At 38.2% G+C, this 11,517-nt stretch overlaps 5 protein-coding genes across 10 annotated transcripts in view; 2 read left to right on the top strand and 3 right to left on the bottom strand.

Annotated features, from left to right (window-relative positions):
* Positions 1-936, top strand: part of LOC6586587 — a 51,283-nt gene extending 50,347 nt beyond the window's left edge. For all 6 annotated transcript variants that reach the window (XM_015160425.3, XM_015160426.3, XM_044009586.1 and 3 more), the window contains one exon: positions 710-936. In XM_015160425.3, coding sequence (XP_015015911.2) covers positions 710-754 — 45 coding nt within the window. In that variant the 3' untranslated portion in view covers positions 755-936. The remainder of the gene's footprint in view (positions 1-709) is intronic.
* A 673-nt stretch (positions 937-1,609) lies between these two features.
* Positions 1,610-2,869, bottom strand: LOC6586588 (zinc finger protein 845). The gene is made up of 3 exons (XM_002012163.4): positions 2,559-2,869; positions 1,933-2,506; positions 1,610-1,847 (listed from the first exon to the last, which is right to left on the bottom strand). Exons 1-3 carry the CDS (start codon positions 2,798-2,800, stop codon positions 1,716-1,718), a joined length of 948 nt encoding a protein of 315 aa, XP_002012199.3. The 5' UTR covers positions 2,801-2,869; the 3' UTR covers positions 1,610-1,715.
* Positions 2,870-3,286: 417 nt separating this feature from the next.
* LOC6586589 (COP9 signalosome complex subunit 3) lies at positions 3,287-5,460 on the top strand. The gene is made up of 8 exons (XM_002012164.4): positions 3,287-3,510; positions 3,620-3,868; positions 3,924-4,189; positions 4,253-4,447; positions 4,506-4,814; positions 4,879-5,061; positions 5,131-5,198; positions 5,267-5,460. The coding sequence occupies exons 1-8, from the start codon at positions 3,456-3,458 to the stop codon at positions 5,280-5,282; spliced, it is 1,341 nt and encodes a 446-aa protein (XP_002012200.1). The 5' UTR covers positions 3,287-3,455; the 3' UTR covers positions 5,283-5,460.
* A 142-nt stretch (positions 5,461-5,602) lies between these two features.
* On the bottom strand, positions 5,603-6,457 carry LOC6586590. The gene has a single exon (XM_002012165.4). It carries the CDS (start codon positions 6,090-6,092, stop codon positions 5,895-5,897), a length of 198 nt encoding a protein of 65 aa, XP_002012201.1. The 5' UTR covers positions 6,093-6,457; the 3' UTR covers positions 5,603-5,894.
* A 2,482-nt stretch (positions 6,458-8,939) lies between these two features.
* On the bottom strand, positions 8,940-10,011 carry LOC6586591. The gene is made up of 2 exons (XM_002012166.4): positions 9,663-10,011; positions 8,940-9,596 (listed from the first exon to the last, which is right to left on the bottom strand). The coding sequence occupies exons 1-2, from the start codon at positions 10,009-10,011 to the stop codon at positions 9,235-9,237; spliced, it is 711 nt and encodes a 236-aa protein (XP_002012202.2). The 3' UTR covers positions 8,940-9,234.
* Between the last annotated feature and the right edge of the window lie 1,506 nt (positions 10,012-11,517).

Here is an 11,517-nt window from a genome sequence, read left to right on the forward strand (position 1 = left end):
TTCCACTTAGAATCCTGGTCTGAAACAGCAATGATCCATATATATAATATATGCATCGACTATGCATAAGCTGACAGACTAATGCTTAAACTTAAGCACAGCTGCCCATCTTAGTCGAAGATCATGATCTACTACTTCATGATCTACTAAAGGAAACTCCGATACCAGATTGATGCCCCTCAAGGGCATGCCATGCTACAACCTCGTTTCATACCAGTTTGCTCAATCCTATTGCTGGCAGAAGAACTTTATCGATTCACGTTTGCAGCTTAGATCAAATATATTTATATAGAACTAGAAGAGCTAGAGTAAATTCGTTAGTTGTTTCATAGACGTAGCCCAATCAACCATTTTATAGCATAATAAGTAAATATCTACAGATATAAATATATAGACATATATAGATATACTGAGATCATACAGTTAGGATCGTGTCACGCTCATTGTTGAACTCGTTGTTGTTGTTTCGTCTCCCTAATAAAAATCAAATCTCTGTGCACAACTTCGCGCTCATAGCTCACCAAATCACAATTAGAGACTGCCTGAATGCCGCCCCATTCACACACACACACACACACACACACACGATACCCTTTTCCATGCATGGTAATTTTGTTGGCTCTGGGCTCTTGTGGCAGCTAATTAAATGTAAATTCCACAATTCTCTATTTTATATACTTTTTACTGCTGAATTTATTCGTTTTGCAAGATGAGAACGAGCAAAGTGGTCGTCGTCGCTGAGACCAAGGCCTAGAAAATAATATTGGGCAGCAACAACAACAACAACAACAACAGAGAGAGGGTGAGAGAGAGAGAGAGGGAGAGTGGGAGATCAGTGAGAATACGATCTTAAATCCAATATTTCCAAACAACTCTAAGTATTGTAAATAAGCAAAATAGAAAGCAAATAGATACTATATATATATAACAATTTTACACTGCGCTGTTTTATTTATCATTGAAAACATTTACTACATTTAACTATTAAATTAGAAGATGAAGAAAACAAGATCCCAAAATGAAAAAGTTTTGATGTTCAAATCAAATCGCAGACAATAAAATTACTAAAGAAAACGCGAACAAAATTTTCATTTCCAACAACTAAAGAAACATTAAAGTAATACACAGACACACACACATACATATATATACTATATATACACATGATACTCAAAGATCGGTAAACTGAAATTCAATTAAATTAAACAAATTACATTAAATGCAATCAAATTTATAAAAATTGATTTAGACAACAACAACAAAATCAGTTATATACTCAATTAGGCATATATATGTATGTACTATGTGCGCCGATCTCATTAAAATGGACTGAGGCAAAGATATATAGATATATACTGGATACATTAGCCAGGAAACCCAAATGAGCGTCGCTAATTGCAAAGACCACATAAGGTTAGATTTTTAATCTCAACAAATAGTTTAAATATATAAAATAAAAACTTAAAAACAAAAGCAAAACTAAAAGTAAATTTTTTAAAAATTCAATAAAAACGTAAAAACATAACTAAATAACAAATAAAAACATAAACCCAAACAGCTAAACAAATTTCAAATGTTGTAAAGAAAAAAAAACAAAAACAAAATCATATCAGATTCTAAAATGATATTAACATTAAATGGAAAACGTAAACTCAATAAATGAACATTTAAATTCGATTCATCAAACTTTTACTTAAATATAGTAGTTTTAGATATCAGACATCGCCTCTGCTTTTCTCCAGGCTGTGTCGCTGTCGATGCTTGTAGAGCGAACTGGGATCGCGAGTGGAGAATTTGCAGCTCTCGCACTTCAATGGCTTCTCTCCGGTATGCTGGCGCATGTGTATCTGAAAAGGATGAGATGATACTTGTAGAAGTTATACATCCCATATCCTATCGTATGTGTCTATCCTAGATATATGTATATATTACAATTAGGCTCGCCTTCCGCGCAGTCTTCTTGCCGCAGACGTTGCAGATGAAGGGTTTGATCTTGTTGTGCACGGTCTTCACGTGCTTGGACAGTGTTTTGCCATTCACAAATTTGCGTTGACAAATGTCGCAGGTTTTTTCCGCATAGTATTTGGTTTTCTTGGCCGTGGCAATGGCTGGCATCGATTGCTGTGTATCGGTAGCTTCGATCTGCTGCTGCTGCTGAAGTTGCGCCTCCTGTTGCTGTAGTTGCGCCTCCTGCTGCTGCTGCTGCTGCTTTTGTGCACGTCGACGCAGCAGCTCACGCCGCATGACTCGGCTTCGCCAGTTTTTGTGGACGCGCATGTGTCGCCAGACGAGCGCCGCAATGGGAGATTTATAATCGCAGCCGAGAACGGGGCATTCCAATAGATCCACATCCAGGTGATGCATGCGCCACAAATGCAGCGAACAGCGTCGCCAATTGGGCATATCCTCGCCGCACTCACTGCAACTGAAGCCCGAGTCCTTGTGGCATTTGGCGTGCAGCGACAACTTGTGATGGCTCTCAAATTTATAGATGCAACAGGTACAACTGCAACAAGTGCATTAAATATGGATATATTCATATAATGCTAGCTACATACTTCACTTGTTGCTTGGCACGCAGCACAATGCGAAAGTCCTTGAAGGGCAGCGGCTGCAGTTCTGCAGGAGGAGGCGGCGTCAAGGACTCTCGACTTGCATCCATATACTGTGTTTTCTTGTTCGCCGATTTGATGGGCTGACAGTCGTGATATAACATCATGTGGCCACGCAGATCTTCCAGTAAATCATATTGCCGCAAACATAAACTGCAAACATAAACAATGCGTGCAGGCAACTCCATTTCAAGCAAAACACTTCTTAAAACCACAATTTCATCTTAGCACTCAACTATCAGCTGTTTTCATAACGGCGCTGCCAGTTAACAGTTTGCTGATATGTTTTTAACATTTGTATAGTGCTACAATTTGAATTTAACAGCTTCTCAGTTTAAAGGCTTGATAAGCAAAGGAGCGAGAGCTGTTCTGTTGACAGAGCTGTTAAGAGTCAACGGCTAGCTGTTCGAAAACAGCATTTAACTAGTTGCTTAACTATTATTAACAGCTTTAAAACGAAAAAATACGCGCTAAAAAAGTTAAAACATAAATAATAGCAATACTTAAAAAAAAATATTAACAAAAATCTTGTGGCTTTCACCCAATAAAAACATTTAAGTAAAAGCTCATATCTCTCTTTGTAAGCTATCGTAGATCTTCGAAAAGAACTTCAGTGCTGTTAATAAAAATAACGTTGCCACCTTTCAGAATAGTACCTACAGCGAGTCAGTGTTTTCGGCGTGTGAACTCTTGCAGTTTACGGTCACACTGTTAACAAGAAAAACGCGAACGCGTATAAAATATTTTATTTTATTTAATTTATTAGTTCTTAGTGATACAAAATAACTGTAGTAAAGCCATAGTCTCGGACTACATACACAGTTGCAAGAACAAAAAGCAAAAATGGGGAGTGCGCTGGAAAACTACGTGAATCAGGTGCGCACGCTAAGCGCAGCGGGTAAGTGCCGGCAGAGAAAGAAATTTCGCACACCAGAAAAAATGATAATTATATGCATATATATATATATATATATATTTATATTTGTATATACATATCTTATATGCAGGCAGTTATCGTGAGCTGGCGGATGAGTTGCCCGAATCGCTGTCACTGCTGGTGCGCAACTGGAGCATATTGGACAATGTGCTCGAGACACTGGACATGCAACAGCATACGCTGGGCGTCCTCTATGTGCTGCTCGGCAAACTGCACAGCGCGGCGACTGCCAATCCAGAACCAATGCAAATTATTGAATTGATGCGTGAATTTGTGCAGCGCAGCAATTTGGACCAACTGCGCTATGCCGTGTGCCCATGTAAGTATACTCTGCGTCTCACCTCTATAAATTTGTAATCTAATCTGCTTTCTAGTCTATGAGACTTGCCATTTGTTTACGGACTTCTTGGTGCAGCACAACTTAAGCATTTTGGGCATTAAAGTGCTCTCGCTGGCCATTGACCAAATACGACAAATGGAGACACAGCTAACGCCCATACACGCCGATCTCTGCCAGCTGAGCCTGAAGGCGAAAAACTTTAATCTAATACTGCCTTATTTGGATACGGATATAACAGATATTTCCACCGTAGCAGCCGAGTGCAAAAATCAACAGCAACAACAGCCGCAGCATACGCTCGTATGTCTCCTGCTCGATTTTATATGAGAAATAATTCTAACTTCTGTCTCTGCTCTCCTCTAGGATGCCAACAACGATGCGAAGTACTTTTTGCTCTACTATTATTATGGCGGCATGATCTATACGGCCATTAAGAACTATGAGCGTGCTCTCTACTTCTTTGAGGTCTGCATCACGACGCCAGCGATGGCCATGTCGCACATTATGCTGGAGGCATACAAAAAGTTTCTAATGGTTTCATTGATTGTGGAGGGCAAGGTGAGGCAATCAATTACGCTTTCAGCTATGCTCGAATAATGAGAATTGCATTTTGCAGATAGCGTATATACCAAAGAACACACAGGTCATAGGACGTTTTATGAAGCCGCTGGCAAGTCACTATCATGATCTGGTCAATGTGTATGGCAATTCGTCGAGCGAAGAGCTGCGCATTATAATACTCAAATACAGTGAAGCATTTACGCGTGATAATAATATGGGCCTAGCCAAACAGGTGGCGACGTCTCTCTATAAGCGAAATATACAACGTTTGACAAAAACATTTCTCACGCTGTCGCTGAGCGACGTGGCCAGCCGTGTCCAATTGCCAAGTGCGGCGGAAGCTGAGCGCTATATCTTAAATATGGTTTGTTTTATAATGTATAGAATATGCCACGTGTACTTCATACCTCTATCTTGTGCTCTGCCAGATAAAATCGGGCGAAATCTTTGCCAGCATTAATCAAAAGGATGGCATGGTGCTCTTCAAGGATGATCCAGAGCAGTATAATCTGCCCGACATGTTTCTCAATGTGCAAACGAATATAACGCAGGTGCTCGATTTGGTTAAACAAATCAATAAAATGGAGGAGGAGATTATACTGAATCCCATGGTAAAAGCTGAACAACATTTCATTCAAATATATTATTTACCAAAATTGAAAATCGTAAAATCTTTGCAGTATGTGAAAAAATCGCTGGGCAGCCAGGACGACGACTTGGCGTCGCAGCACCCCAAAACCTACTCGGGGTAAGCAAGACAAGAAATCAAGACAATCAAGAAAACATCAACAATCAAAATTCAAATTCCATTGACAGCGATCCCACGGATTGAGCAAAGGAGGAAACAAGCAGTAGAAGTAGCAGCAGCTGGAGCAGCAGCAGCAGCAGTATGAGCAGGAGCCGTAGCAGTAGCAGCAGCAGCAGCCACTAAAGCAGAGAAACTGCTAAAATATAGATGGAAACATGCTATTTTAAATTAAATAAAAAAAGAACACTAATGTATAAATCAATGACTAATGCGCATTCCAATCAAAGTCACAGTCAAAACAATGCTAAAGTAATTATTGATTGCATAGTCAGATAACAAGTTTGATGATAAGGTACGATCAGGCCACACAACACGAATTGCTTTGCACTTGGCCAACACAATGCTTTATATTTGTAGATGTTTGTAGTTTATTTACAATATCAACGTCGAGGCGTTTAATTATTATTTTAAGCTATGGCTAATTAACTGACTAGACAGATCCGCGTCGTCTCCACTGGAATATGTATGTGTATGCATATAGGTACTACGTTTACAGCTAGACTAAATAATTATCTTTTATGTACAGTATGTTTGCAGCTAATCTGATCCACAAGCGAGATTCCCGTTTAGCAGCGTTCATCGTGATGGTTGTTGTTCTCGTTGATGTTCTTGTTGTTGTTTGTGATTGTGATTGTGTTAACCGGTTTTCATGACATCCACCTCCAACATAGTTGTCTTCAGCGAGCTGCTCGACACGCCCCCATCGTCAACGACGCCCATGCTGCGATAGAGCTTGTGCACCACATTGAATATGATGAAGCTAACGATCAGCACCAGCAGCGACATGAACGCGTAGGCCAGCACCAGCGGCGTGTCCGATATGGGATCCAGCATTATGTCGAAATAGTTTCCAAAACAAGAAATAACTTTTGAGTTCTATGTTTGTTTTGCTTTTGCTTTTGCTTTGCTTTTGCTTTTTTCTCTCTGTCTGACAAGCTAAGCAAAGACCCGAGATACACAGAGAGAGTGAGAGTGTGAGAGAGCGGCGGAGAGAGGGAGCGAACTGAAGTGAAACGCGTATGCTAATTAAATGTCGCGCACACGTCTATATATACATATATACGTCCATTTACACAGACACACACATATACATATATGCATGTATTCTTCTATATATTTCCGTTTGATTCAGCTGTTTGTCGCTGCTGCCGACTCGCTGTACTGTATGCATTGACACCTGCGCCTCAACTGGCCCGCGCGTGTGTCGAACTTCGTATAGAACTTTGTCGTTACGTATACGACGCGTAGAACGTGGCTTCGCTCTCTCTGTATTTGCCGCTCTCTCTCTCTCTCTCTCGCTCTTATTCTCTGTTTTGTATGATAGATCTAAACTTGTTTATGGATCGCTCTGGGGCAGGGGCAGAGTTCGGGGCAGCGCGCTTCTTACATTAACCAGGGTCAGTTTGAAGTGTTTCGCATTCAATCACCCGGTTTATATATACATATATAAATATTTGTATAGTTCTTATTTCAGCTACAAAACTAGTTGGAATTGGTTCTAGGCCGAGAGAGTCGCTTGACATTTGGATACTCTGTACGGGTACTCTATACGGGTACAAAGTGCGCCCGATTCCATTGTTTTAGATATCATTATCATAAGAGTATAATTATAATGGATACTGCACTCGGTACTTTACATGTATGTATGTATAACTGTGTCCATCTATATACATATATACTGAATGGAGACGCGTGAGCTATATATAGAACAGATATATGTATCTGGAAATGCGTTGCATCTAGAGCTTTCATAGAATTCTGCTGCATTCAATGATCTATATATAAATATTTAATATATATATTTAATAATTTTGATCTCTGATCTTAGTTTTTCTATAAATACCGAAGTTGATCTCTGATCTGAAGTCGTTAGTCTGAGAGTATATATCAAAGTCTGCCGTTAACTCATTGCAATTATTTTGGATTCATTAAGATCTTTACGGATATCTATATCTGTATGAATTTTGGATAGAGCTATTAAAATTTGGGGACATACTTGTATGTACATATTTGTATATATATAAAGCTGAGAAGCCGAAATAAATGTGCTTGTCATTCCATAATTAAAAGTCTTTTGACTTGGACTTCCGATCGACGTTTAAATACCCTTGAGCTCGAATCAAATCTGCTATGGAAATGGTTTTAATATAAAGACTAAAGACTCAAGTAGTGCTGCTTTTCGATGTTGTAATATGTATTATGCCTCGACTATCTACAGTGCGTATCGATATAGGCCATAGGTATACATATATACATACATACATCGTATATGTATAATACGATATATACAATGCATATGTTGTCGTATATGAAAGCAAGGCATAAGAAACTATGTCAGACCACCTAAACATGTGAGATATACACGAATGTAGCTGTATATGTATAAACATACACATAGGCATGCTTAATAAATTTCTTAGATATACCAACGACCTTTATCGGTGAAGTGAAATGAAGTGATAAGATTTTTCTTATCGTTTAAAAAATTTAAGTATGATGAGTGGGTAATGCCCGCACTTAAGGTCGTAAGATTTATAGACAAGTGCAGAACAAATTGGGAAACTAACTAATTCTAATATGTAGAGCTATGAATGTTTACAAAGGCTTGAGAAATATTAAGAGATAACATACATAGATAAATATATTATCGATGACTTTATTATGTAATGGTTTCTATACTTTCGGTTAGATAGAAACGTTGCTTCAAGAGTTCAGTATAGTATACCTCTTCCAGCTAGTTTTCCAGCAACAGGGTATACTTATATATACATTTATTTTATATATCAAGCAATTCATTGAATGCCAAAACAAATTCATAGATTCAGCCAATCAAGTAATAAAATCTACAACTTGTATGAATATATATATTTATGTGCATACATACGTATATACCTATATATGTATATATATATATATTCTTCTGCTTCATCACATGAATCAAACGAGAGAGAGAGCGAGCGAATTTAATAACTGGCAATTAAAATTGGAAGCAATTTGCGTAGCCGATTCGAGGGGGGGAATAGACAAATTTATTTGACCAGACTTACCTGATAAAAACGTTTATAGACAGCAAATGAGATAAGATATCACTAATTTTGGTTTGTTAAATCCAAAAACAAAGCATACAGCCAACATACGATTGTCGGGCGGCATTTCGTTCAGACAGAGAACTGTCTGAGCACGTTTGCCACTCGAGAAAGAAGCTAAGAGAATTTTGATTTAATATCTGAGATATAAAGTAAATTTATTTTATAGCTATAGATAAATGAATTGAAGGAATATTTATTACTTTCCATTTCTTAAAGTTGCAGAAAATTGTTTAAAAATGTATGAATACTTTTAGATATAGCTCAATAACTCAAGATACCTAATATAATGAGATATGTACTAAGAGGGCAGGGCGATTGGTAAAGATCTCTCCTAAAGCTAGAACTTAAGAAGTTTTATAGTGCAGACTCTCTCTTGAGACTTACCAAAAGTTACCTCTACGGGTTTTGTAGCGTGTACATTAATAATGCAATCCCTGGAATCCAACATAAACTCTTTTCAACATAGAAACACTTTCACTTCAAATAATCTTCAATCAAATATAAAAATTAAAGTCGACTGAAAAAAAAAAAACAAAGTTTATCATAAATTAAGGCAGCAGCTAAAACCTGTTTGCAATCAAATATAAAAACATCCATATATACATATATATTTTATACATCTCTTGATTTCCGTTAAACTGTAGGCATGGCCACACTGCCACGCCCACCATGCATGAGATACAATACAAAATAATAAAGACCAAAACAAGTTCTATCAAAAAAATATTAAAATATAAAGCGCTAATTTAAAATCCAAGCGAGCCCATTGTGCCCAGTGTCTCCCGTCACGCACGCACACACCCACACACGCACACACACATAGAGAGAGCTCCGGCCCGAGCTTTACAGTACCTCTCTCGCTCGCACACATAGTTGGCATTGCTTGTTCAGTTACTTGTGTCGTCGCCTCGCCTCTGCCTGCTGGACCCTGTGCAGGGCGCCGGGCAGGCCGCAGCTTGATCCGTGGAATTCGTCTCCATCACATCCTTGATGACGTCGTCGAGCACCAGGCGCATATTCTTGCGCTCATTGCAGCGCAACAGAAGCTTGAGGCGTGGCACCCGGGACAGGTGATCGTAGTACTTGAGCACGCGCACACTGTCCGCCGCTCTGGGAGCGACTGCGGCACACTTGTTGACGTTCGCCTTGCAGTTGCACATGAAGCTAATGGCACGCTGGGCGGGATTCTTATAGATGTCCAGCTCGACGCTGACCAGGTAGCAGGCCTCCAACGTGAGTGTAATGCGAACTGCAGGCAGACCACCTCACCCACTCTATATATATATGCATATATTTGTATATATTCCCAACTTACCCACTGACGATTCGTAGATCTGTGAGCGATTCTGTATCCAAATGGAGCGTGCGCTCAACGGCTCGGAGCGTGTCGATTGCACACGATGCGGCGATATGGAGAGGGAGTAGCGCGACCCGGGCGCCGCTGGCAGTGGCAGATTATCATAGATGGATATGTAGATCTTATGGCTGACATAGGCGACAATGAAGAACAGTATGATCAGTATGAGCAGGAACAATATGTAGGTGAATAGGGTGGGTAACCAAATGATGGCGTCCAGCAACATTAGAGCAGTGGGCTGCTTGGATTCCGCCTCTCTCTCTCTCGCACTCTGTCCCTCTATCCCCAAATATAAATATTTTTTCATATAAAATTATTGGGTGAGAATTTTGTGTAGGCATTTCCGAAAATATAAACTAAATAATATCTAATGGATACAATTTGTTGTTTCTTTTTACTTTTCATTTTTGTTTTTGCAACATCTATGTAAATGTATTTATTACGTTTCTTTTTTTTTTTTTTTTTTTTTTGTCTGTTTGTTTTTGTTAGTTTTTTACTCTTTATATAGTACATACGATTTTACATTGATAATAATTTTTTAGTTTTAGTTAGTTTAAATTATATGCGCTGTCTCGCTCGCACTCGCAGTGGCTCTGCTCGCATTATCTGCCATCAGCGTTTTCATAGCATTTAGCTTTTTGTTTTGCTCACATGCGCTCAGTGCTTACGCACTTCTGTCGCTCTCTCGCTCTCGCTCTCGCTCTCTCTAGTCTAACCCGCCGGCGGGTTTACTCGCTCTCGCACGCGCTCTGCGGCGCGGGGGCGTGGCTTGCCTCTCTCTATCTCTCTCTCTCTCTCTCTCTCAAAACAAACAAATTCCTGCTGCGCCTGCGTGCATATGTGTGTGTGTGGCAGACGCACAAGAACACACACACACGCAAGCGCTGTAAGCTTTAAAATTTTTGATTCTTTCATACTTTTTTTTTTAATTTACATTTTCTTGTGTTTTCATTGAGTTTTTGTTATTATTACTTTTTTTGTTGGTGGCAGTTGTTAGAAAAAATGCCATTTGGTAATGCGGCGCATTTATAACAGAGTATAACAGTTTGAAATGAATGTATATATGTGTGTGTGTATAACATAGTTCACATAAGCTAAACAAAACACGAAATTTCAATTTAATGAATTAAAAAATTTGTGATTATTTTAAATTGTTTTTTTTTTTTCTTTTTTTTAGACTTCATTAATTTTTTCAATATTAAAACAATAATTTACTAATATTATGAACAATTCGCCTTTTGTGCAACAAATCAAAATAAATTATATAGAATAATATTTGAGTTTAAACTATAATTTTTGTATAGATTTTACTCAGAATGCGGATGTGTGTGTGTGTGTGTATGTGTGGTAGAGCTTATTTTGTATATAATAAGTTTTTCTTTTATTTTTTGTTATAAATTTGTAATTGTATTTTTTTTTTTTTTACTGTAAAAAACATTCAGATCTCCAATGATTATTTTTAATGAGATTGTTTTTTTTTCTGGCAGCATGTTCCGCTATAAAGAAATATATATATATATATATATATATATATATATATATATTCTGTTATACATATATGTATGTCAACCAGTACTCGTAGAAAAAGTGTTATATGAAATGCATTTCTATATATTTGTTGTTTGTTTTTTTTTCCCTTTATGGTTTATCAGATTTTTAAAGTTTTGAACAGCTCAGTGCGACGAGTTGTGGAAGGTTTTACTTTGTTTAGGTTTGTTGTTGTTGTAGTTGTTGTTGCTGGGGAACATGCCGCAACTTGTGTACACCAAAAAATTAACACACACATTACACAAATACATATGTAACTGTTCAT

Source organism: Drosophila mojavensis, unplaced genomic scaffold (genome assembly GCF_018153725.1).
Source record: "Drosophila mojavensis isolate 15081-1352.22 unplaced genomic scaffold, ASM1815372v1 contig_74, whole genome shotgun sequence".
NCBI lineage: Eukaryota > Metazoa > Arthropoda > Insecta > Diptera > Drosophilidae > Drosophila > Drosophila mojavensis.